This window comes from Amphiura filiformis, chromosome 4 (assembly GCF_039555335.1).
Source record: "Amphiura filiformis chromosome 4, Afil_fr2py, whole genome shotgun sequence".
Lineage (NCBI taxonomy): Eukaryota > Metazoa > Echinodermata > Ophiuroidea > Amphilepidida > Amphiuridae > Amphiura > Amphiura filiformis.
Window position 1 is genome coordinate 49,855,432 of NC_092631.1, and position 27,506 is coordinate 49,882,937.

The following is a 27,506-nucleotide window of genomic DNA, read 5'->3' on the forward strand; positions in this document are numbered from 1 at the left end:
TAAGGTGGTTTGTACACCGAATGAGACTACCCAAAGAAACACCAGCAAACAAAAACTAAGTTGGATCAAACAAATAAACAACCAGTTGACAGAAATGGGTAAAGATGACAAAAACATTAAACTTTTGACCTATGATGGGGACTACCTGGAAAGCTGTAATTGTTGGGTGTGCCAAGTTGACGTCAATTGATGATGATGATAAGGCTATGACAATTAATTAATTAGGAAACATTTGTCTCACTGAGTTTTCTTCATCATCAGTGCACCATTCAGTAAATTTATTTAAAAGGACCATAAGGTTATTCCAGTTAAATCCTATTTGAAATTCACACCCCCTGTGTGGCAGATTAAGGTCACGTTTTCCATGTGGGTGTATGGATTTCAACTGGAATAGCACATAATTATTTGGGTCTTAATCTGTGTAGTTGACAATTAGGCAACGAAAAAAACACATTGTTCTACGGGCGGATGGACCTTTCAAGTAGGGTCGGTCGGTCGGTCAGGCGCTTTTTTTTCTGGAGCCTAAAATTACTCTAAAATTTCACCTGAAATTTTTTGAAAAGATACTTCCTAAACATTTTAGCCAACATTAACCAATTTTGGCTCAAAAATGGTTGATTTTACATAATTTTAGCAAAATTAAACAAAAAAAAATATTCAAAAGGCAAATTCTGGGTCGGTCGGGCCTATAGAACAGGGTTATTTTTTGTTGTTGCCTTATGGGAACAAATTATTGTGCAACAGTAATCATTTTGAGCAACAGCTTTTTTTCCCACCATATTAATTTTGTGCAAATATTCAAATCATAAATTTTAATGCATTTTAATGAAATCAATTTGATCAATTCTTGCAGCTATAACAGATTGTATTTTAAATGGAACCTTAGACATACAAATTAATTTTCCCTGTATTTTGACAGAATGTACTTATATTTACCACCAGAACTAGGATCAGTGACACAATTACACATCGGTTGACTTCCAAAGGAACCAAACAGATGATCTACTGTAAGCTTAGGTAACACCTACCAATGGCACCACATGTGCAAACAACAAAATTCTTACACACATCTGGTTGCTACATAATACATCATCATGTACATCATAATGATGTAATGCATTTATCAGGAGCTATGTTACCAGATGTCTAGCAAACTGTTCCATTGCAGTAGATAACATTAACCACCAGCTCCTTTACAAATCTTCCACATGATGCGAACTATTTCTTTCAAAACAGAACAAATCCACTTACTTCCCACAGCATTGGTAATCTAAACCAGCATCTAGAATTGACGTTTTGCTCTCCAATCACACATACATATCCTGTCTAAACTAGGAATTTCAATTGAATAAACACAGCTCTCAACAGCTGTACACGATCCAACCACGATCATATATCGTGTTTTTCAAACTACAACGCCAATACAATACTAACTAATTACAAGTGCGTTGACATGGTTGGATTCACTTCAGTGTTACGCACGCAGAGTCGCACACGCTGGCGTGTACGTCGTGCAGTGTATGCAAAAATCATCATGCTATATCAGGCTGTGTCCATTCAATTGAAATTTCCACTGTAGTCAAAAGAGATTACAAGAGTCCGGACTTGGCCATGTTTGCTTATGTGTCTCTTCGGCATAGATGAAACATATACAGACCATTCACCAACGGCGAAATCCCTGTGATTTGTGTGCCGAGAATTCTTGCATATTCATGAGGGCCGATCATTTTAGCGTGTGTTTACACAAATTACATACATGCCGTTTATGCCATCATGGCTGTATTTAAGATCATGGCTGTATTTAAGGTCACGACTCTGTTTAAATTGAAATGTATGCTATAACAGGCGCAGAATCGGTTCACATTTCTGTGCGCTTGCTTCATGGAACACATGGTCCTTAATAACAAATTATGCTGGACTTTTAGGCTGTATATTTTTTGTCAATGATGTTCAGATTATTTCGCTATGCATCCAGCAAACTTTGATTATAGGTTATGCTTATATGCCTTCTATGTGCAATGCATTGTGCTAATAACGCGCAAAGCACTAAAAGGCACACCTTTGTCTAAAGACGCAGTTTTTTGTTCAATTCCAGATTTTTGTTGATAAATACTGGACTCTGTAAATCTGAAATACATACACCCCTTGGCATGACCTTGACCCTAAAGCCCCATTTGCTTTTTGGCGAGGTGGAAGGAAAGAAGGAATGAAGACTTTTTTCTCTGGTGCGGTTTTGAACCACCCCCCCAGCCAATCTTTCCATGGCCATATGACTGCTCGCATGATGATGCAATCACATCACCTGGGATACCTGTGTAGGCGTAATGCTTTGTGAATTGAGGTTTTTTGATCTTTGGTTCGGTTAGGGTTAATCATCCAAAATCTACACCCCAGTAGAGGAGATTAAGGTCATGTCTGTCTTCCATACGGGGTGTATGGATTTCAACCAATAACACAGGTGCATAGATATGGTAGAGTTAAGAATCAATCTCAATTCTGACAAAAGCTAGTTCAAGAGTTCACAATCTGTGTTTGTTGAATACAAACCCAATTCTTGAAAATCAGATCACTCCCAAGGGTAGCGCTAGCCTGTTAAGTTTGGTAGTTCAAGGAAGGGTCAACAAACTCTTTACTACAACAGTTAAAGTCATATTTTTGGGATCTGACTCAAGGTAAGTGCCAACCCTGCTCCAAAATTCTGTTACATGTCCCACTGGATGAGAAACCCGGAATTAGGTGGATGAAACAAGGCGAATCAAATGACTCAAGCAAACGATATGGCTAGCATGCATAAGAGAAACTCCTACGCTTGCTAGTATCATCTGCTGAATTTTAAAATTGTACTTCATGCCAAATTAATAGGGTACACCGGTTTGACCCTTGATGCATATCTCTACCATATCACACCACCCAACAACACTTGTTCATTTCACATGTTCTTATATATGTCATTTCCAAAAGTAACGTAATAACACACAACAAAAACAGCTTTTGTTGAAGGATACAGTCTATTCCTTGACTCCCACAATGCTTTTCTTCTTTTCTGCAACTTTTGGTACGCTCCCAGGAGCACTGTGCCTTCTTCTGTTCTCCTCTCTGTAATAATAAACATGAAATACATTACAAATTGTACATGTAAACTAGATTTGTAATATCACAAGTAAATACTGCTTTGAACTATTTTAATTCAGGTTGAAAGTGCTTAATTGTGGTATGGTGGTATGCAGCTGCAGAGGTGGCTATTATTTCCTATATTGCTAAGTGTTGTTTGGTAATTGTTAAATTTTTCATACATTAATATTGGGACACAGTTATTAATTAGGAGTTCAATCATATATTTTCATCACTAAACGGTTATTTATGCCCAATGTGGCCGCTTGCATACATCATTAAAAAATGTGGATTTCCTTCGTTTTCCCTATCCTGCGATTTCACATCTGGGCTACCGGCCATTTAACATTGTTTATGCCAGGCTTTCGACAAATCACACGAGCTGTCATATAGCGCGTATGTATGAACCTATGATCACAAGCAGGATTTTAGCCAGAATAAAAAACCGCCTGTCCACCCGTTCGGGCAGTCCACAGACCCGATGGCCATTCAGACCATGGGGGATTACAACCATTGTATTTTGCAATATCAAAATGGCAACTGTTTTACTACGTTCCGACTGCGACAATGCATCAGAAATTGGCTTCTATAGACAAGTAGAGGCTTTTAGTTGTTGATTTACCCAAATTCAGACTTTGTAAAGGAAATTGTACTATAAATTTATCTCATTGGGGATTTTTATCAGATGGGATACACATTTTTTAAATGCTTGTCCAAAAGTGCCCCTCCATAATACATAGGGCAGCCATTCAGCTGTTGTGACAGGTACTAAGCCTTAAAGGAGAATCACATAAGACAGGAATATAGGAAGAGGCCGGGTTTTAGAATGCAGGAGGAAAATTAAAGTGCCAAGAGAAAAAAAAGGTTGACCCTTCATGTAATTTTATCTGTGTAAACTAGTTCAGAGCTCCCGCTAGCCTTCAAATGCTCTGCGTCTGATCAGACGCACAACTGAAAAACCTAGTCGTGAAATGCGTGTCCCACAAACTTTTTGTGTGTCCGTATGTATGTTGATGTGTTGGGCAACAGACAATGCAATTTTACAGGAAGTTGTCCCAAAATAAGGTCAATAACACTAACTCATTTAGGTCTATGTTGCTAATTTAATATTAATTTACGCATTTATACACAATTGGAGATTTAGAAATTTTATTTCATGGTTATTGAGTAAGCTTAAAAACTAGTTTTATTGTGCATTGATGCAGCTTGGATGCCCAGACGCGCACCTTAGCTGAAGGCATTGAGTTAATCCTAATCCTAACCTTACCCTAACTCTAATTTTGTTTGTAATTACATGAAGGAGTAACCAAAGAAAAAAATGGTCGTTGATCAGTAACAATGCTCACTTCCAGCACGGGAGGACTAAAACCCAGGTTTGCAATAGTGAGCGAGTGCTTCCACTACTGTAGTGACCCATTTTATGTTGTTACGATTCCACCGAGTATGACAAAGTACTTACTTTCTTCTGATGGACTGCTTCTGTTCCCTAATGATTCTTGTCTCATTGTACACAGACTTAGGCACATGTCTATGCTTGGCTATTCTCTTAACTTGTGGATGATGCTGATATTTCTCCTTCAATTTTGCAGCATAGTTGAAGGCAGCTACTTCACGCTTCTCAAGCTGCAGAAAATAAGTAGAAAATAATGCTGATGTTGGTTACAGAGAATATCATTGGTTGTAGTGAGTGTGTGATGTGTAAAGAGAAAACTGAATTTATACTTGATCAGTTTTGCAGGAAAGCGATTCTCATGCATGCTCAGTGTTTACTTCCATTTTCAGAGTGTGAAGCTGATCAATTGATACCATTGCTTTTGCAAATCAATGGCGCTTTTGTGAGTTGAAAAAATTTCAACTCTAAAGTGATGTCGCTTGTCATGTGAATGCATCAATCAATCATTGAAAACCAACTGGATCTATTATCTTGCTCATTGAATTACTTATCTCGATCATTTTGAAGGTGAATTAATTCAAAACAACAACTATTAACAGCAATGGATATACTAATAATGTATTTTGTGGCATTTCGAAAAATTGTCAGATGCATCACATCTGCAATTGCCTCATTTCAAAAGCGATGCATCGCAATCCAGGCCTTGTCTTTTGAGGAGAGTGAGAGCGATCACTCGCCATCACTCACCTAAAATGAAACTAAGGAGAGCTTTTTATCACTTCGCCTACATTTGGTGTAATACTAATACAAGTGATTAAAATCACTCGCCTACAGCTCACCTGACAAGTTTTGAGGAGAATCATGAGAGTGATTTGTCACTCACCAGCAATTTTCAAAAGACAAGGCCTGGCAATCGCACAACGATCTAGTATAAATTCAGCTTAACCAAATAGATGTATTGCAATTTAAGCCATATTGTAACATTTGCTGAGGACACCCTCAAGTTTTGTCAAAATTCTGATTTTACATGATTGTAATGCACATTAAGAACTAATAAATACCCTGCCAAAATCATACCTTTACATTTGTGACAAAATCCTACATTTTTAATCAAACCATGTGTCTCCTGTCATTTAATTCATGATCAAAATATTAATAGAACACATACACCAAGTTGATATCACTGGCATACATGGCATATACAGGATGGTCATAACACAGCAAAAGAACCAATGTCAATCACAATCGAAGATGTGACACCCATTGGGGACATTGGCGCTAGAATTAAATTGTAATTTTCTTTGCTTAATTTTTTGTTCGGCTCAAAATTAAAAGGGGGAAATATCTGACATTAAAAACTAACATTTTGTGGAAAAGAAACACAAATCTATTGTTATGGACATGTTACAATATCAGTTTGGGGATGCCGTGAATTCAAAGACTCCTCTAAATTCACAAACTGTCTGTGAATTCAAACACTCTTGCTAACTCCTTACTGCATTTTAACATAATAGGCATTTATTTTTACACTGTAACACTGGCATACATTTTTAGCTAGTTTTGTTTCAAGGTGCTTATGTTGTTGCTTATATTGTTGTGGTTTATATTCCTATGTGCTACAACAACATAATATCTTTAAAAAAACAGTGAACAAAGTTATGCTGCAAATTTTTCATATATATCTGATTCATTGCGTCATTTTGCACTGCTTAAAAAAATTGCGCAAATAGAATTTTAATTTGCACAGATGAATTTTAAGCTAAATAGCCCATTAACTATTGTATGTACTAAACAGACTGCCTTAGTGTTTAATTTGCTGCCAAAATTGAAAAGTATGTGAAATCACAGACCCGGGTATGTGATTTCACAGACCGGGTCTCTGAATTCAGGAGTCTGTGAATTCACAGTGCCCCCGAAACTGATATAGCTTTAAACATGTTAAAACGTGAGCACTTCTCCCAATTCCTTTAGCTGAATTGTTCTTTTTTATGATTATATTCAGTTTCTCCTTGTATCACTAATTTGATCCCCCATTGAGATTGTTTGTTCCAAATTACAATACATAGGTTTCTTACTTCATGATAATTACCCACTTTATGACACGTGTGGCGTGATGTGATCAAGTAAAATTAATTAAATGCTGACCAATGTGGTTTTGTTACATGAACAAAAGAAGCCTTGGGCTAGTATTGCAGTTGAAAACCACACCCATTGGAGTAAGGTTTCTTGGATTCCAAACAAATTCAATTATTCCAGATCCAGCAATTTTCATCCAAAAACAGTGGAAAAGGTATGAACATTTTTTAAATTGGCACCAAATTTACCTGGATTTTAACATAGAGGGAGGATTTCATAAATAGCTCATTCCAACGATGTCATAATGGTCCATTTTTTGTGACATTAATATCACAGACAAAAGTGAGCACCAATATCTTGTCTCCAAATAATACTTGATCTGATTGATAGCCTCATCTTCCCCCACTTTATCCCCATCAAAATGCAGAATTTTTCATAACCCAGTGAATTTTGTTGCATGCTTAAAAGAGTCATGTTTGAAGGGAACAGCAGAGATGCCAACATTAGCATCCAGAAAATAGGGAGGATTCAAACAACAAATAGGGAGGTTTTCAAAATTACATGCAACTTCAATGGTACATAACTTGTCAAATATAGGGAGGTTGCCAAATTTGGGTGTCAAAATGGACAAAAATGCTTCCAAAAATAGGGAGCCTCCCTATTAAATAGGGAGGGTTGGCATCTCTGGAACAGCTTACCACAATTGTCAGTATTTTTGCTATGGTGTATATCGGTGAGTTTATTTCAAGTAGCCCAAGCATAGGTTCATACCATATTCTCTGTAATAAACGCCCCTCTTATAAATGCACCCACATTGTTTTTGTAGAAGTGACCGAAATGCAAAAATTGCCATGCCATAACATGTAGGTAAGCTTAAAACTGGCATTTGTTGGGCATCATGATCACCGAAATTGGTGGTCACAAAAGTAATTTGCAATAATATAGAACTGATACAGGAAAGTGTATTTCGCCAATGTATATAGAAGCTTACATAATACAAATTTTCATCCAAAATTTATTTCTATTAAACACCCCCTTGCAAAAATGTAACTTAAGGGGGAATTTATTAGAGGGAATATGACATGTACAAAAGTGAGCAAAGACATAACATGGATACGCATCATTTACATGTGCATTTAAGGTTTGCCTTGTGTGAGGAAGCAAAAACATCCATTGCCAAATATATTTACCTTTCCTAACTTTTCTGATGCATTGGCTTTCCATATTCTCACATTCATTTCATCGGATCCAGATAAAATGTACTTGTTATCCAGACTCCATCTGATTGAGGACACATGCTGCATACGTTTGGTGTAATAAATCTCTCTGCAATACCAAACAAAACAACAATTAACTGCCTATGGTGTATTTTGATGCAATTGTGTTGTGCATTTTTTGTTCATAAAACACTGTGATATTTGATGTCAGCGAGTCAATCCACATCAAAATAATTCAGTTGTGAATTGAATACCTAAGTGGATGAAGGGCCCAACTCCATTGTACAAAAATGAGTTTATCATATTTTAAAAGACCTGTACCATTGCCATTGCAACATATATCATTTTATAATGTATGTTTATGTACCAGTACTAAAGGTCCCCTCAGGATGAAAACAGTCTGTCTCTTAAAACTTTTCCAAATATTGTGTTTTTTGTTAATATCTCAAAAAAAGTGTTGATGGAATTCGGCCCTTCTTCCACTCAGGTATTCAATTGTGAACTATCTTTTATGAGATTAGTGCAACCTATTTAAATTACTGTATTTCGTCAAATCAACGTCCCTGGGGCGTTACATTTCCCAAGGGGGGGGGGCATTTATTCAAGGTCAATTTCAGAATGATAATTCCCGTTAAAATCATTAGGTAAACTTAAAACTCACACTAAAATGACGAACTATGAACTACAGATCATGTTATGCTTGGAATAGACTCCCCCAAGACATCCGTGGAAACTTTGATTCTATGACCGTTCATACTTTTAAAAACTGTATTTCAAAATTGTGATTTGACTTTATTATTTGATTTATTGAATTCCACAAATTTATAAAAATTTTTGTCTTTTACTCACTATTTGATTGTAAAACTTGTACAATGTTATCTATTCTGTATAATGTAATTATTACTTGACCTGATGTACAATGTAAATACTGTATTTAAGTAACTTTTGCTTCCATACATTGCTTTTAATTGTTATCAACTTCTTTTATTATATTTTGTGCTGTAAATTGTCACTCAGGGCCCCCTTGGAGATCAGTACCAGTTACTGAAGGGGCTACCCTGGTTAAAGAAAGAATAAATAAATAAATAAACAATGACTTCTGGTTCACTTCCGGGTTTCCAATCCAGATTTTCTCCAAAAAGAGACGCTATTATCGACCATGTGGGCAACTTGGTAAGCTTACTACACAAGAAAGCATGGAAATATCGGCATTTTTGAAACATCTTGGTTGAAAAAAGTGGTGGGGGCGTTTATTTGAGGGGGGGGGGGGGGGACTATTTGACGAAATACGGCAGATCATAAACCTGCAATCAAAAAAAAAAAAAATTTTGATCTGTCATTGACCTATTTCACACAACAACTGTGAGATTTACTTTTTGAAAAGGAGCACTTTGTCTCATTTGGCTATTCCAGTCAAAAGTCCATTACACCCCATATGGAAGACATGACCTAAGTCTCTCCAACACAGGGGGTATAAAGTTACCTCTCAAACAGCTAATCATTGGACTATTCCATTTGAAATACATACACCCTCTTTGGACGATATGACCTTAATTTCCCACACAGGCGGTGCACATTTCAAAAGGAGTCACCCATTCAGGTAACCCCATTTGAAATTGACACTCCCTGTGTGAAAAAAGGTCAAGTCTTCCGTTTCTAGCCCATTGTCTTTATAGGTCCACCTACCTACTTCTCCCGCTATCAACAGGAAATATTCTGATGGTCTTGTCATAACTGGCTGTGACAAATTCTTTCCCTGTGGGTGAGTAGTCCACATCCAATACAGCAGAAACATGGTCTTGATGTACCATCATAGCTTCACTAAGTTTCCTTAGATCAAAGGTATACAAACTGTGGGGAAAAATACGATAAGGGGTTGAAGGTGTGTGATCCAAATGACAGCCTCATCCACCCCACTTTACCCTTCAAAATGCAGATTTTGGGATCAGGTGAAAGCGCATATTTTTCTCACAACCCTGAATTATACACCATCGTTGAAGTCATGTTCTGTTCTCTGGGCAATTTGTGACACACTTTTTAAATTCTAGAATCCGAAATGCTGGAGCAGTTTGTCGCAAAACTTGGAACATCATAAATGTTTGGGTGATGATCTAAATGTGAGGTAGAAAACACAATACCGTAAAACCCCGTCTACAAGCATATATAGTGTTTTTTATAAAAGCTTAATTAATTCGAACCAAGCGTTAATATACCAATACAATAGATCGGTCTTAAAATAATACTTGTTTGTATATGCTTGGATCGTAATTTATTTGCTCAAACTCCATAATGGCGACTGGATTAATGTAGCTTTCATCAGAAGCACACTATATGCTTGTAGACGGGGTTTTACGGTATGTAACAACTGGATCATCACCCTATAATTAAAAAGAGGAAATGGTTGCTTATATCAATAGTTGAACATGGGGAAAGCTTATCAAATAAGTCACCTGCAAAGCGAGTTGGATGGCAGGATCTAGCAGTTTTAGCTAGTGTATTTCTTAATATTAATACATTGATTTTATAAGAAATACGTCAAGGAAACCAATAAATGTATTATTTCCATATATCGTGTGGTTCTTGCATCAAGGCCAATAATAAATAAAAACAAAAGTTTCTGGCATTTTCCTCCCCTGAGAAAAATCATGCACATGGGGTGGAAATTACACCCCTTATATCAAGGCATTGGAATCTCCTTCATAGAACCCATCCCTCTTGTGTGTATTGTAATATTTGTCTCAATATTTGAGTGCAACCATTACTACATCTTGATCCCTACCGACCCGCCTTTAGTGTTTACCATTTCCTATCAAACCAGAATTGATGAGAGATACACACAATTTGAGTTGTAATTATGAAACATAAAAAAATAAAAATACTAGACAGGTTGACAGCTTCCAATTACTATTGTAAGTCATCTTAATAAGGGAAATCTTACATGTGCAGTTAATATTGAAGGAGTTCAGTTGATCAATAATGTAGCCAACTGTTGCTCAGCATTTTGCTTTGCTTCTCACAGGTTTTGAAAATTCAGATATATCCTTATTTCCCCATATGTGTATCATATTTTCCAACACAGACATGCAACATGATCTGCTGCATGGGGGCCGAAGGAGGCATTTTTGTAAATTGAGTTGCTATAATTATTGCCTTATACGTAAACATTAGGCTATCATATACTGAAAACACCAAAGGTCTAGGATACTTGGTTCTAAAGGAATGTGATGTGTATTTCTTATATATATATATATTTTTTTTTTTCATATTTTGGCATTTTTCTCAATTTCAAATTTGCTACCTTTGGCCCCTAATATGGACCAGATCATGTCCAATACAAAGATTAACCCACCACTGTAAGGGAATTTCAATTGAATGAACGCAGCTTTCAATAGTGTGACGATTTTTTGCATACACTGCGCGATGTATGCCAGCATGTGCAACTGTGTGTAAGTAACACCGAAGTGAATCCAACCATGCCAACACACTTGCGATTGGTTAGTATTGTATCCAAGGTCGTGCGTTCACATTTTAGTTTGAAATATGAATTTCAATTTCAATTGAATGAACGCAGCTTTCAATAGTGTGACGATTTTTTGCATACACTGCGCGATGTATGCCAGCATGTGCGACTGTGTGCGAGTAACACCGAAGTGAATCCAACCATGCCAACACACTTGCGATTGGTTAGTATTGTATCTAAGGTCGTGCATTCACATTTTAGTTTGAAATATGCGACATACGATCGCAGTTGGATCGAGTACAGCTGTTGAAAGCTGTGTTCATTCAATTGGAATTCCTACTGTAGGTGGGTGGGTCTACTGTAGGTGGGTGGGTTTGGGCAACTCAGAAATGATGTTAGAAAGATATAAGTAGTGTATTGGAAATGTCAAATTGCGCTCCACATAATATGGGCAGTGGGCACTGTTCTCAAATATGTTTGCATTGTGTAGGATAATATTCTTGCTCATATCAAAAAGAATAGACCCAGAGAGAAGCGACTACACCATATTAGTGTGTTGCGCCCGGAAGCCAAAATAGTGTGCCTCCAGGCTTTATATTTTTTAGTATGAGAATCACTAGACAATTCTTACTTGTAGTCTTCATTAGCTGCAGTAAAACAGAATGCCTCCATAGGATTCCATGATATTGTGTTGGTTTTCATACTAAGGATTATTTTTCTTAACGGTGATGCTCCTCTCATGTCATACAGTACTATGTTACGATCTGCGGCACAGCTGGCTAGTAAATGTGTCTGAAATATGGAGCAAAAGTTTTGTAATGAGTAGTTATAAATGGGGCTATTCCAGTTAAAATCCATACATCCGTATGGATGACATGACCTTAATCTCTGGGCCGGAGGGGGGGGGGTATTTCAAATGAGAGTCACACATTCAGGTAACCCCATTTGAAATTCACACTCCCTGTGTGGAATATTAAATTCATGTCTTCCATAGTGCTGATGATGATATGTACATGACCTTGACCAGCTGAGACTGTGAGCTACATGCAGAACGAGAACGTGTGTCCCTTTGGAATTTCCTTGGATAGTGGAAGATCTCGCATGTTTTAGCTAGAGCTATATTCCTTTCCAAGCAGTAAACCCCCGGGGAGGCACTCCCTATCTGAAATGGCAGGGATGTGCCTCGGCCATGTTAAAAGTAGGGGCTTTCAGGTCAAATGTACAATTACAAAAATATGGGGTTATTCAGTACACAACCTGAATGAAAATGTTGTCGGGTTGAAACTTTAAATAAAGGGGACCATTGGGGTAACAAACTGTAAAATTGCGGTCATTGGGTACACGATTGCCAAAAAGGTGTCATTGAGTACACATAAATAAGTGCCAAAACGAAACATGGCCACCTTGGGAATTTGAATCAATTAACAATTGGAAGCAACTGGATGATTGAATTTGAAAAATCCCATTATTTTGTAACTTTGGAAATAAAAAGGGGGTCAATGGGTAGAAGGAAATAGAAAAAAAGGGGGGTCACTGAGTACCTGAAGGAGGGTCATTGGGTATCAGGTAGGCCAATAACACAAAAAGGGGGTCATTGGGTACAAGCCGGTTTGAAATAGGGGGTCTATCCCGAGGCACATGATGCATATCTGTTATGGAAGTGCCAATAATGACAACAATTTGCATGAATGGCCAATATTGACAGTCAGTATTTTATATATGTATATAAACTGTTGATTGAACAACATTTTGTATTACTTTAACATTTATGAGCCAAATCTATCATATTTTACAATGCAATGTACGACACTAACACTATCAGTCCTGTATACATTCTTATGTGTACTATGTTCATCTATGTGTGACTCCATACTGGCACTAGATCCGCATCAATACGTACAAACAAGCGTTCCACGAAACTATACACTGTGTGTTGAGTGGGTACACGCAATGCTGAGCCAACATATCTTAAAGTGTGCTTCCTTTATGCAGTGCACAACATACACTTACGCGGTACTGCTGTTTTCAAATGTCACACAATTTATCCTGTGTAAAGAATGTTACATAAGTCCACACTACAGATCAGCATCAGATCAGAGGTACACATTGATGTGAATTTACTGCCAGTGTGGAGTCGCCGTATGTAAACGTATGGTAAGACCTACCTCTACAGGATTAAATTTAACACTTTGTATACTATCATTTCCCCATGTAAATGATCTAAGCGGTTCTGTTCTAGTGTGTTCCCATATATCAACCTGTTGTCCACACGTAGCAAATACAGGGTCTTTCCAATGGTGGTCCATTCCTATATAAATTGTCTGAAAATATGAGAAGACTTACGGCGATTATTTGTCAAGAATTATCAATATTTTGTATTACCACTCAATTGTACAAGAATTATTTAAGTATGAATTACACAAAGGATGAAGGCCATTATGGCAGCCTCGTTCATTTTGGCAGCAATCCAGATTGGCTGTCTATGTATTTCTGCGCTTCTCCTTCTTTTTTCTCTTTTTTTCTATAACTTACCTTTCCTATGATAGTACTGAGGGGTTCTTCTCTTTGACCCCATTCAGGAGGCTGCATACTCCATTGTTTGATGGTCTGATCATCTCCAACCTAATAAGACAAAATATAATTGTCACAAACTTCTAAAAATCACAATTCAGGGAGTTCATTCATTACGTCATTTTTTCAATATATCTTTATTACAAGCTCTTTCAATACATAAGTACTGATTACCCAAGAGGTCCAGATCTGACAATATATATGACAATAACTTTGAAAAATCAAAATGCTAAGAATACCAATAAAAAATGAGGCTATGATCAAATGGTCTATATTGAATCTTGAATTCACAGGAAAGCCTTGTATTTGAATACCATTACAGATGATTGACATGATCTGATGCACTGAAAGGATAGATCTCTTGGTGTGGTTGGTGTGGATTCGAATCCCACCAGTCTGTTTGTCCTCATGAAATAAATATGAAATTCCCATGGGCAAAGGGACCTAACTGCTTATTTTCTCATTACCTGTTTAAAAACTCGATGGTTTATTGTGGTATATAAGGTATGCACTTCAAGTCACCAATTGTTGCTAAATGGTCTACATGTATGGTGTTTCTGTGTCAAGGTTTGTGAGTGTATGCTTAGTGCACTATAAGTATAAATCACTGCATTTTGATATTGTTGAATGTGTGCAGCACTGTCTTGAATTAAAATACCATATTTTCCACATACAAATTAATTTCTTGTTGTCTCAATGTCATCGTATGACTTAAACTTTTTTTTACAGTCATAATTAATTCACTTATATCTATCCAGCAAAGCTTGGTCCCATCATGGCTGGATAAAAGAGGTTGGACACAGTTTTGATCACTGCATTGATACTTACACTGAAGAAGTTGCGCCCCCTATGATCAAGACACAGGCCTCGTACAAATCCCCTGTGAGCTGTTACTGTGCGTGTGCATTTTCTTGTAGCTAGGTTCCATAATTTCACCTGCAAAAGGTATATAATTTATGTTTACTTCTAAGTTACTTGAAACAAACAGTACTGGTACATATGTACTGATACAATTACTCAAATATGTAGTTCAGGCGACAAGAACAAGTTATACTGGCGGACAAACCTTCTAAGGTGGGTCAAGTTGGTTATTTTTTTAATAGCAAATGACTCTACAAATCACACACAAAAATTCCCTCATGGGTTTCTCAGTGAAAATAATCCATTTTTGCCCAAAATAGATGAGACAAATATGAACTTCACTGAAACCAGTCTACTGCATTTGTGACCAGATCTGTTCCAATCAGGCTGAAGTCGGCAATAAAGAAACTGAGATATAGGCAAAAAGAAAATGGACATATAAAAGGTTCATAACTTTGACACCTGCAAGTATTCAAGAGACCTGGGATTCAACATCAGTAATTGTACGTACTGATGAAGTTAGTGATGGTAGTAACTCAATTTTCAAAATGTCTGACTTTGGCCTGAGCAGCCCTCGAATTAACCCACGGCACCCATGGCATTTTGCCGTGGGTACCCATCCCCACTGCCGTAATGCCCTCAAAATATGTCCTTTACCCAAGGCAGTCACTTGCCGTGCCCTCTAATGAAGTTGACGTCGGTGCCCCAGCCCTGCCCCTTCATTATAAAATCATCTATCTGTCTGTTTGTGTACGCTTTCTAGAGAAATTGCCTTGGTGCCCTTCTCAAATTTTCAACAGTTGCCATGATGCCCTCTTGAAATATTACAAACTGCCGTTCTGCCTTGCCTTTTCAGTGAAAATCCAAGGCAATTATCAACTTGCCCTAAAAAAGTTGCCGTGCCCCTTCAGATCCTTAATTCAAGGGCTGGGCCTGAGGGGATGAGGCTATCAATTGGGTCACACACCTTTTAAGTGAATGGGTCACTAATTACTCCCCATTCCAGAAAAATACAGCACTAATTTTTGGGATTAAAAAAATATTGCCAAGTTCTGCAGAATGAAACATAGCTCAATCCTAATAATTAATTTAGTACTAACTGGAGATAAAAGAAAAAGTTCTACTAATTAATTAGTTTTACTAATTTCTTGAACTTGCAGGGTCAGAAATTCGGCGAGAATCCGAGAACCCATTCTCGCAAAGATTCTCGTCAACAAAATTACAAGAATCTTAATGGATTCTCGTAAACATTTCAGTTTATCATGCAAAGTTATATGGCGAGAATGGTTGTGAATTTCTGACCCTGACTTGAGCCCAAAACATGCATTTTTGTCATGTTTTCTGACAATTGAGTCACAAAAATCAATGACAAAAAATCAATAAGTCACAAAAGGGTCATTCCATATGAAATCAAGGAGTCGCCCCACCTGACCCCCTCAGATTTGCTTTATATTTTAGTCATATGTTGTACCTGTAAAAATATTAAAAACCTGCAAATTTGAGGTCTGTAGCTCTTACGGATTTTCTGTGGCAGCCATTTAAAGTTGGAGTAGGGGGTCTAAATTTGGACCCAAAAGTTGCCCTTTAAATAAATTTCAAAATAAAAAGTCTGTGCCTTCTTTATAAAAAGAAAGAGAAGTCTGAAACTTTGTATACACTAACTGCATGCCCAATTTGTAAAAAATAAAAAATAAAAAATTCTGTAATTATGCGTTGTGTCACAGGGTCATTAAATATGCAAGAAAAATGTAATATTTTGTAAACTGGCAAGTTTAGCCCCCCTAAATTCACATTTTTGGTCAGATTAATTATTTTTTGTTGTAACTGATGCTATATATAGGATAAATACAATGCATATCCAAAAAATTGAGGTCACAACTCATTTACATTTCGAACAGCGCCCTCACGAAGATGAAATTTATTGCAAATTCAACATTTTCAGGGGCCCAAAGTCGATGTGGTCCACCTTCAAAATTTATAAAACATCACTTTTATATAACTACTAGTCTTAAATTACAACTTTGCTAAGTCCCAGTAATTGTATAGGTTGACTTCATATAAAATGACAAGCCCAAAGTTGACCATTTTCTTATGATTGCATGTAGTGCAAATGTGCCAAATTCGGAAGGCTTGAAAGTCAAATTGGCCACAATATTAAAAATAAATGATTAGATGAGTAGTTATTGGCCCTATTTACTTTTATTTCCATTTCATTTTCAATATATACAGATTTTCTATGGTAGCCATTTACAGTTGGAGTAGGGGATCTAAATTTGGACCCAAAAGTTGCCCTTTGAATAAATTTCATCTTTGGGACCATGTACCTTCCTAATAAAAAGAGAGAGGTCTGAAACTTTGTATACACACTAATTGCATGTCCAATTTGTCAACAAGTAAAAAAAAAATAAATGTCTGTAATTGCTCGTTGTGTCACAGGGTCATTAAATATGCAAAAAAATGTAATGTTTTGTATACTGGCAAGTTTAGCCCCTAAATTCACATTTTTGTCAGATTAATTGTTTTTGTTGTCACTGATGCGATATATAGGACAAATACAATGCGTATCCAAGACATTGAGGTGACCATTTATTTACATTTCCAACAGGGCCCTCGCGAAGATGAAAATTAATGCAAATTCACCATTTTCAGGGGGCCCAAAGTCGATGTGGTCCACCTTCAAAATTTATAAAACATCACTTTTATATGACTACTAGTCTTAAATTGCAACTTTGCTCAATCCCAGTAATTTTATAGATTGACTTCATATAAAAGCGACAAGCCCAAAGTTGACCATTTTCTTATGATTGCATGTACTGCAAATGTGCGAATTCGGAAGGTTTAAAAGTCAAAATGGCCACAATATTGAAAATAAATGACTAGATGCATAGTTATTGGCCCTATTTACTTTTATTTCCATTTTATTTTCAATATTGGGGCCAATTTGACTTTCAAGCCTTCCGAATTCAGCACATTTGCACTACATGCAATCATAAGAAAATGGTCAACTTTGGGCTTGTCATTTTATATGAAGTCAACCTATACAATTACTGGGACTTAGCAAAGTTGTAATTTAAGACTAGTAGTTATATAAAAGTGATGTTTTATAAATTTTGAAGGTGGACCACATCGACTTTGGGCCCCCTGAAAATGTTGAATTTGCAATAAATTTCATCTTCGTGAGGGCGCTGTTCAAAATGTAAATGAGTTGTGACCTCAATTTTTTGAATATGCATTGTATTTATCCTATATATAGCATCAGTTACAACAAAAAATAATTAATCTGACCAAAAATGTGAATTTAGGGGGCTAAACTTGCCAGTTTACAAAATATTACATTTTTCTTGCATATTTAATGACCCTGTGACACAACGCGCAATTACAGAATTTTTTTATTTTTTATTTTTTTACAAATTGGGCATGCAGTTAGTGTGTACACAAAGTTTCAGACCTCTCTCTCTTTTTATAAAGAAGGAACAGCCTCCCAAAGATGAAATTTGTTTAAAGGGCAACTTTTGGGTCCAAATTTAGACCCCCCTACTCCAACTTTAAATGGCTGCCACAGAAAATCCGTAAGAGATACAGACCTCAAATTTGCAGGTTTTTAATATTTTTACAGGTACAACATATGACTAAAATATAAAGCAAATCTGAGGGGGTCAGGTGGGGCGACTCCTTGATTTCATATGGAGTGACCCAAAAATCAATAAGTCTAAGCATTCAAAATCTTGAGTAGATGCTGCAATTTTGCTCTAATTCCCACTTTTTTGTGTTACTATAATCAAATAATTGGATATAAATTTTATGAAACATGTCTTTTCCAAAAACTGGAATGCATAAACTGAAATTAGTCTTAGTACAAGTCTTTGGGCTTGATTGTCACAGCATACGAAAAACACCCTAAAAACGCATGTTTTTGGCCCTTATTTTCACAAATTGGCCAAATATTAAAATTTTACTTTTATTGCCAGTTACGACTAACTAAAGGATTAGGATATAGCTATGTTTCATTTGGCAAAACAGGATAATATTTTTTATCCCAAAAAATAGTGCTGTATTTTTCTGGAATAAAGAGTAGATCAAATACGATGGGTTCCGAGGTGGGTCTTTCAGTACTCTTACCTGTCCATCACAGCTCCCAGACAGTAGAGTAGATAAACTTGTTGGATGTTTGGCCAAGGTGTGTACTGAATCTGTGTGACCTTCTAATGCTCCTAGGAATGGCTTTGCAAAGACTCGTTCTAATTTGGTGGCATTTAATGCTCTCACATACTCCCTCGGTGCCTCAAACGGATGTAAGGCTGGGTTATAATTTCTTGGAACTGAAAGCAAAGAAGTATCAGGTTAGTGAATAATATTATATTATTATTAAACTATAATATGAGGGGCGGATAATAAGTTTACACAATCATTATGAATCTCCACTCAAGCAACATTTATTTACAATGAATTATTATAAACAACTTCATACCTTTATCTTTCAAAACACACAACAGTTTCTCCAACCTTAATCATTGACTTACCAAAAATAGTAAAATACAACGGCGATTTAGTACACTGATCATGCGCGCGATTCAGGTTTCTGCAAAAGCGATTGAGTATAAATGCATCTTTATGACCGGCGATTGTGTGTTCTCAAGTGGGTTTTATCATGTATATTAGTGACCTGACACACATTTGTATTGGTTCGATCAAGCATTTGAAATGCTTTCATTTTTTGTACTGGATCGTTCAAGCATGCTCAACAAATTTTTCAATGCAAGTGCCTCTGGCCCTAGTAGAAGTAAAAACGGATACTATGGCCAGAGTTACTAGGGCACAGCGTCGTCATCCCTATATTTTCGTGTCAAAAATTGCCGTGATAGTACGGCGAATCATCTCGTTTTTCAAAAGCTATGCATGGCGATTTTGTTCGAGATAGGCCAAGCAACTCAGACTAAGCATACCATTTACTAGACCCTCCCTCGGGTCCATGGAAAACGACTGGTAATGTAGATTATATAACATTAAGGGGTACTACACCCCTGGCCAATTTTGTGCCTATTTTTGCATTTTTCTCAAAAATTATAGCGCATTGGTGACAAGTAAGATATGTATATTATAGGGGCAAGGACTACAACTACTGCAATGAAAATTCAGCAACTCAAGGCAAATAGTTATTGATTTATTGATCAAATATTGGTTTTCCCTCATTTTTGAATGTAACTCCACATACAACTGTTGTCTGTGCTGAAATAAAAATTTCCAGTGCAGTAGTTGTAGTCCTTGCCCAGTATAATATCGCTCATTCTACAAAATTTGGTGCCAATAGCCTTTTTTCCATTCTTTGTCGAGCATTTAGGGCATCAAATATGTTGTTTTTCTGGTAGAACTCAACGAGATCTACACGGACATATGTAGTTTTCCATACTTTAAATGCTTTCTTCAGCCTGATTAACCCTTGCAAAGGCTCAAAAATCGCTAAAAATGCATTTCCACTACTCAAGTGTCACATCTAACCCTGAATATTTTCTTTGAATAAATGCGATTTCTTTACATATTTGTTGATTTTTTAATTAGATAACGCACCACCATATTGTTTATCAACATTATTTTTAGTGATTAAAACGCCTTTGTGTAATTCTAAAATAAATTGCACTTTCCACCAAAACGCTGTGAGCTACGTTACCCTTTTTAATACATGTTATTGGAAAGAAGTAAAACAGAGGTATCAATGTAATTTGCGGTTTTTGAAAGGAAACACTCATAGGTTTTTAAAAATCACAGTAACAATCGTGATGCTGTAGCATTTTTGGCATAGAAATGTTGTAAACATTGAAATTTCGACCCACCATGTTAAGATTGGTGAGCTATGTTACCAGGATTCTATAGTATGCACTTGTATTACATGTACTTCCTAATAATATGTGAAAGCTACCAGTGGTCAAACCCCATTTATATTAGAATTAACCGACATAACGTTCTAACGTTCGCAAATCACATTAAAAACCAGTGAACTACATTACTGTGAGCTATGTTACACACTCATTTACGCATCTTCAAAACTTCTATGAAATGGTGAAATCTGTTTTACATTTCACTCAAGTGATCTTTAGTTTGCTTTTTATGACCTTGGATTGAGTAAAACCAGCCCATTTTGTAGTCGGTAACGTAGCTCACATTACATTGAGTTTTAGTGTTAAAAACATCATGACTTCCTGAAAGAAAAATATGCAAGTGGTGTTGGCAATTTTTTACATCTGAAAGTAGTGATACATTTACTCTTAAAAAACACAAAATGCAGGTCTTTTTGAACAACTTTTATTTTCTCAATTTTTATAGCGGATTGGCTCCGGATTTTGTAGAATGAGCGATATACATATCTTACTTGTCACTAATTATGTTATAACTTTTTAGAAAAATGCAAAAATAGGCTCAAAATTTTGCAGGGGTGTAGTACCCCCTTAAATAAACCCGATACATGGGCCCTCCCAATGTGTAGGCAAGTTGCCTTCCAGTTCCCAGCATTTTGTGGGAATTCACTTTTACCGATCCTGGGTCAGACGAGTTATATATCACGTCCGTGGTCTCACTGTCTTGCCGTTTGTGTAAGCGGCTACTTAGTCTGACCAATCAATGTAGATCTAAGCAAGCAAGGCGATATTTGAAATGGGTTTTCATTGATAGTCTATTGATCATAACCAACGCGCGCGCAAAATGACAATAGAACTGGTTCATATGCATGTCATGCCTACCATATTTGAATTGACAATGGGGTGGGGCTATCATAATTGACGCAACAGACACGTTTACATAGCTTGATAATTATTTGGAAGGGAGTTTGCTATCAAAGCAGAACAGTCTCGGATTAGGAGAGCTATTATAAAAAAATAAACAAGTTGGTCTGTAGATTGATTGAGTTTTCGTCGACACACAGTGCTCCAGGAGCACTATAACTTTGTTGCTGGTAGTTAGGGCTTAGTGGTGTGTTGGTATTAATATTTGGAGTGAAGGAGAAGGTGGTTTTAGCTCTAATTATTTACCCAGTGATGGAACCGAGACTGTGGGACAGTCTAACCATTTACACGATATGAGATACCACAGAGTTTCTATTCTACACATTTTTACGATTTGTACCTGCTCAATAGTCAATACCCCATATGATGCACACCGTCATCGTCCCTATAGCTTTGTGTCAAAAATTGCCGTGATAGTACGATGAATCCTCACGTTTTCAACAGCTACGCATGGTGATTTTGTTCGAGATAGGCCGAGCGACTCAGGCTAAGCATACAATTTGAGATTTTGAGAGCCTGCCACACTGTTTCTATTCTATGTTTTTATGATTTTCGCATGATCAGTATATGGCTGGCCGTAACCGCCACAACGTGGAGCTGCTACGCCAGTAGCTTACTTTTTCGCTTTCATGGAGCTAAATTGACCAATCATGTTAGATCTTTTCATTACGCGGAGCCAGTGGATGCATCCTCCAGAGAGAGAAAAACTCTTGCCAAAATTAATGTTTACTATGGGGATTTTAAATGAATCGATTGTAAATAAACCACAACCAGTTGTACAGGATCAATACCATTGTTTGATTAGTGTATAGTCAATGTTACCTATCATGTGTCATGTGTGTGGCGTGTTTGTTTGTTTGTTTGTCTATTGTGTCAGGCCAGGATCACTGACACCCACGGTACTGATACTGTCATACTATCACGGTGATCATATTGTTGAATGTTGTTGACTTTAAAATAATCATGATGCAGTCATGTCTACAGTAGAATTCACCACAACCTTTGAAGGACTTAAACCCCATTAAAGGCTATTAAACCAAGATAACACTCAATGAAAACAGCTCAACATCAGATCTTCTCTGGTTAAATACACACTGCACTTGTGTCTGTTTTACCTGTGCAATGAGCTGGTATTATAGTTTCAGTTGGGTGAACGATTATAAAGCGAAAGCAAGGTAACAATACTGTGGGCTTTTGTTTACGAAATGAGACAATAGTCTGCTTATTGTTAACCAGCGTTCTTGAAAATGAGAAGCTTAATGACTTAACACGGTTTAGAAATAATTTCTTCATTTTTTTGGTGTTATCTGTCGTTATATCCTTCCTACATGTATGTAAAACACAAAAGTACCAATATTTCCAAACACCTAAATTAGCTAAAAATTAAGGACATGTTACAAAACTATATTTTCTAGAATTTCAGAGAATACTTTAAATATTGGCCGGTTATTTTTTACACAGTGACGTCAACTAGGCAATGGCCTATACTTCTAACATACACTATTTGTAGAGGTCACGCGTCAATGGTGAGCGCACTGAGTATTGTGTATAGGAAAACGGACAGTAACTACAGTATGTATGGCCTACTACTAGTTTATAAAGTAAATCCGAACTGGTTTGCAGTTTGCTGAAGGTCGAATTCCGCAGGCCACACCGCGCAATTTATACAAATTAGCTCCCGGCGATACACTGCAGATCGCAGAACTGTGTGCATGGTTTACCACCACTCTGCCTAGCTATATAGTTATGTACAATACTGTATGAGTTTCTTATGAGTGCATGTCCATCTTAATAATAAGTCGGTTCGTACTTTTCATAAACTACTTTTTGAATCATAACTTTCGTGACCGAGGATATCTTGCAACTACGTGGCGCTTTCGTCTGGCAAATTCTTAATGAATAAATTCGCTTCACGTAATGAGTAAGTCGTACTTGATTGGTCAGTTTTACCTCCGAGTAATGAAAAACTCTAACATGATCATGATTGGTCAATTTGGCTCCACGGAGCAAAAAGTCAGCTACGCGTAACAGCTCCACGTTGTGGCGGTTGCGGCCTACCATATCAGTATCCCATATAATATTTTTATTGCAAGAAAATTTTATTTGTTGTCAGGTAAATCACAGGTTTTATCTTAAATACACTAACTGGAAATTAAATACACTAATTAGTGAGGACCGGTATTTTGCTGTGGATGTGTTTAACTGCAATTTTGCGGTAAATAATTTGAAATCCTGGGTAAAAATTGTGATCATATTCAACTCTTTGAGAAAATAATTATATAAAGGAATCCAGGTGCAATACAATGTACATTATTGACACACTATCACTCTCCTACGTCAATAATAGAATATCGATTTCAATCGACTTGAATACATTGCTCAGTTTTGAGTTTGTAGTTGACTACTGCGACCTAAGCGATCGATTGCTAGCCAATCAGATAGAACTCCTTTTCTTGCGTTCGTGAAATACCACTCGCCTGTCGCTCACCACTCGCCCGTCGCTCACCAACGGAGTATTAAATTTATATTTATCGTATAGGACGTCGACACTGTGTGATGTTGCCATTACAAGAAAATTCGATTTGTTGTCAGGTAAAACCCAGGTTTTGTTTTCAATACCCTAACTGGAAATTCAATACAATATAGATAGGCGAGTGCTGTTGTCGTTATATCGCATATAGTTTACTGCATTTTATACATTACGATTTTTAAATCGTACATTAAAATTGTGATATTCAACTGTTTGAGAATTAAAATCATATAAAGCTCAAATCCACATGCTCTATAGAATATTAAATCACAAGTCTATAATATAATGCATTATATCGAGAGCTATCGAGACACTATGCAACTTTCTTTATCTGCGTCAAGAATATTGATTTTTATCGAATTGAATACATCTCTACATTTGTACATTTTGAGTTTGTAAGTCAGCACTGAGCGATCTAGCGATCGATTCCTAGCCAGATAGGACTCCGTTTGTTTCGTTCGGTGAAATACCAATCGGCGCCGCCCGTCCCTCACCAACATGACCAACGGAGTATTAAGTTGCAGGGGAAAAAATCTTTATAATACAGGGTCTCGACACTGTGTAGGGCTAATGGCTAGTAACTATAGCTAAAATACCGTAATAGTTTCTCGATCATGCGAATATAATGTAGGCCTACTGCGTGCACTGCGTAATATCACAAGTTTAGTGGAATGACAATAGCGCGATCGATTGTGCACGCACAGGAAATGCAGAGCGTGTGTGGTAGGCGTTGCACGCCGACGCAATTGTCATTGCGTGCCTATTGAGCTCTTATGATCGAGAAACTATTATTTTAGCTATAATTGACTATAGAAAAATTATCAAATGTGTGTACATCGTGGAACATACTCTTTGCGTTGCTGTGCGTCATGTGCGTAGTAAGCAGTTGTACGCAGATAGCCTCGCTAATATCATGAATATGGACGCGTAGAGTAGCGTTGTACGCGCGTGTAGTTAGCATGATTAGTCGCGGAGTAACAAGCTTAGTTGAATGTTCCACGATGTACACAAATTTAATAATTTTTCTATAGTAGTAAAGTTGTTTTTTTAACTTCCGTGGTCCGGGTACGCGCTGGTGAATTGCGATCGCGTAGAAGTGACAAGGTCGCCTACTATGCGCCGCGCCGAAGACCAATGGGTCAGCCGGCTTGTTGTCAAGTGCATTGATCAGCCAATCAGTAGGTATGCTAGGTGAATTCAAATTTGCCATCAAACTGCATCATTTCATATATCAAATTAAAGCCCTTGAGTAAACAAAGCCAAAACTGAAAACCATTTTTTCATAGCACTTTCCGTAGAAAAGTTACATCTTGTCAAAGATTGACTTTCATCAAAAAGTTTCAGCTAGCAAAATTCCCCAAAACGGCATTTCGGGGGTGTTTCTAGATCTTAGTCTCATTATGATAGCAGCTTTTTTTAATGGAACTGCTATCCAAATCCTCTAAAATTCCATGTGGGGTGACTTATCACCATAAAAAATCACATATTTGGGTCAAGTGAAGTATAGAAAACATATTTATGTAGGTTTCTTTCTTCGGGCACTTGTTTTAAATTTCTATGTAAAAATGCATTGACATTGTCGGCGAATTTGGCTGACTAGCAAATGTGTTAACTAAGCTAAGTTTGCCTGGGTTACCTACAATCAGCATGATTGTTTATTGCTTTTGCGTTTACGCTCGTGTACGCGATACGCACAGGCATGACCACGGAAGTTTAAAAAAACCAACTTTACTTTTACTTTAGTCTGCACAAATACAATACATGAATAAAAAGTCAGTGTCAGTGACAATTTAAATTTAAATTTTAAATTTAAGAAATTGATCATCATCTTCATTTTCTCATTAAGTTTATTTATTTATGTCTTTTTAAACTTTGGAAAACTCGACCGAGTGGTTTTTTTTATCCAAGCAACATGAACAAGAACAAGAAGAAGAAGAAGGTACATGTAAGTGCCGGACTCGATCATGAACTGGACGACGGACTTACTACAGACATGGGTATCCTCGACTTTTCTAAAGCTTTTGACGTCATCCCACATCACAGACTGCTCATCAAACTAGACTTCTATGGTATCCGATCTGCCACCAAGAACTGGGTTTCCTCCTTCCTCACAAAAAGGTTCCAAAGGGTCGTTGTTAATGGAAAATCCTCTGAGTGGGTTCCTGTTCACAGCGGAACTCCAAAAGGTACGGTCTTGGGACCTCACCTCTTCCTCCTTCATATCAATGACATCCAAGATGGAGTGACAAGTACAACAAGACTCTTCAAGGATGACTGCCTTATCTACAAGACCATCAGATCTCCCGAAGACGAGTGTGATTTCCAGACCGACCTGAACAGAATGGTAACTTGGTCCACCAAGTGGGGCATGAGATTCAATCCCAGCAAGTGTAAAACCATGCGTATCACAAGGAGAAGAAACCCACCCCCGACCTCTTACAATATGATGGGTGTCGACCTGGAGGAAACTAATAGCAGCCAATACCTTGGAATCTCCATCCAAAGCGACCTACGATGGAATAAGCAGACAGACCATGCCAAAACAAAGGCCTTCCGTGTTCTTAACTTCCTGAGAAGGAACTTCTATGACACCTCATCCTCCATCAAAGAAAGGCTGTTTAATACACTTGTCCGTCCACATGTTGACTACGCCACCGCCGCCTGGGACCCTTACACATCTAAGAACATCAAAAATCTCGAAAAGGTTCAAAACGCAGGGGCGAGATATGTTACAAAGGTATTCGTTACAAACACCTATGGCAAGGACACCAGTGTCACAGCTCTGAAGAATTCCTTAAACTGGCCGCTTCTTCAAGACAGACGCCGTAAAGGAAGACTGACCTGCTTGTACAAAATCCTCAACGGACAGATGGACATCGACCACACTAACTACATCACCCCTAAAATAAACCGCTCCAGAAGAGGCCACAGCAACCAATTTCAAATAAACCAGACCAGGACCGACGCATATTCAAACTCATTTTTCCAAAGAACCGTCAAGGAATGGAACTCTCTCCACCTACAACAATCAACCAACCTTCCATAGCTACCTTCAAGAATTCCCTGACAAGTGACTGTGTTCGACCACGCCTCAAAAACTAGCCCGCTCTCATCACACCTCCAGTTTAAACTCCCCAGGAGTATTTAGGAGGTCTACCAATCCAAGATCCAAGATGCGATACTTGAGTTCAAAATTCAGCACCCTTTACAACACAGTCACAGCTTTTCCATGTAAGCTTACATATTTTTTACCTCTGTGAATGTCGCGCTTAGTTTCCCGAACATAATCATCTGGATTTCGACTAAGAACCTTCACTTTCATCTTTCTACGAGATTTCACGTCTCCTAAAGCATGAATTTTTTACAAAAATATGACACAAATTAACACAAAATTCACGTGCGCGTGGCCGTCTGATTTGGTGTTTAACAGTCTCTGTCTTGCTTTGAAAGCGTAGTCATTTTGCAATACAGTAGCGACAAAAACCAAGCGTCAATCCATAATTCGGTTAAAGAG

General features: G+C 37.3%; 1 protein-coding gene across 1 annotated transcript; it reads right to left on the reverse strand.

Annotated features, from left to right (window-relative positions):
• Window positions 1–27,431, reverse strand: LOC140151016 (DDB1- and CUL4-associated factor 13-like). The gene is made up of 10 exons (XM_072173207.1): window positions 27,245–27,431; window positions 18,809–19,008; window positions 14,657–14,764; window positions 13,790–13,879; window positions 13,423–13,578; window positions 11,889–12,049; window positions 9,484–9,648; window positions 7,771–7,906; window positions 4,571–4,734; window positions 1–3,096 (listed from the first exon to the last, which is right to left on the reverse strand). Exons 1-10 carry the CDS (start codon window positions 27,312–27,314, stop codon window positions 3,009–3,011), a joined length of 1,338 nt encoding a protein of 445 aa, XP_072029308.1. The 5' UTR covers window positions 27,315–27,431; the 3' UTR covers window positions 1–3,008.
• Window positions 27,432–27,506: the final 75 nt, after the last annotated feature.

Excerpts from the sequence above, each read along its gene's own strand:
- LOC140151016 (XM_072173207.1), bottom strand. The coding sequence starts at position 27,314 with ATGAAAGTGAAGGTTCTTAGTCGAAATCCAGATGATTATGTTCGGGAA. Across the intron at positions 19,009-27,244 it reads TAAGCGCGACATTCACAGAG|TTCCAAGAAATTATAACCCA; the intron begins GTAAAAAATATG and ends CTTTGCTTTCAG. Across the intron at positions 3,097-4,570 it reads AAGCAGTCCATCAGAAGAAA|AGAGGAGAACAGAAGAAGGC; the intron begins GTAAGTACTTTG and ends TTATTATTACAG.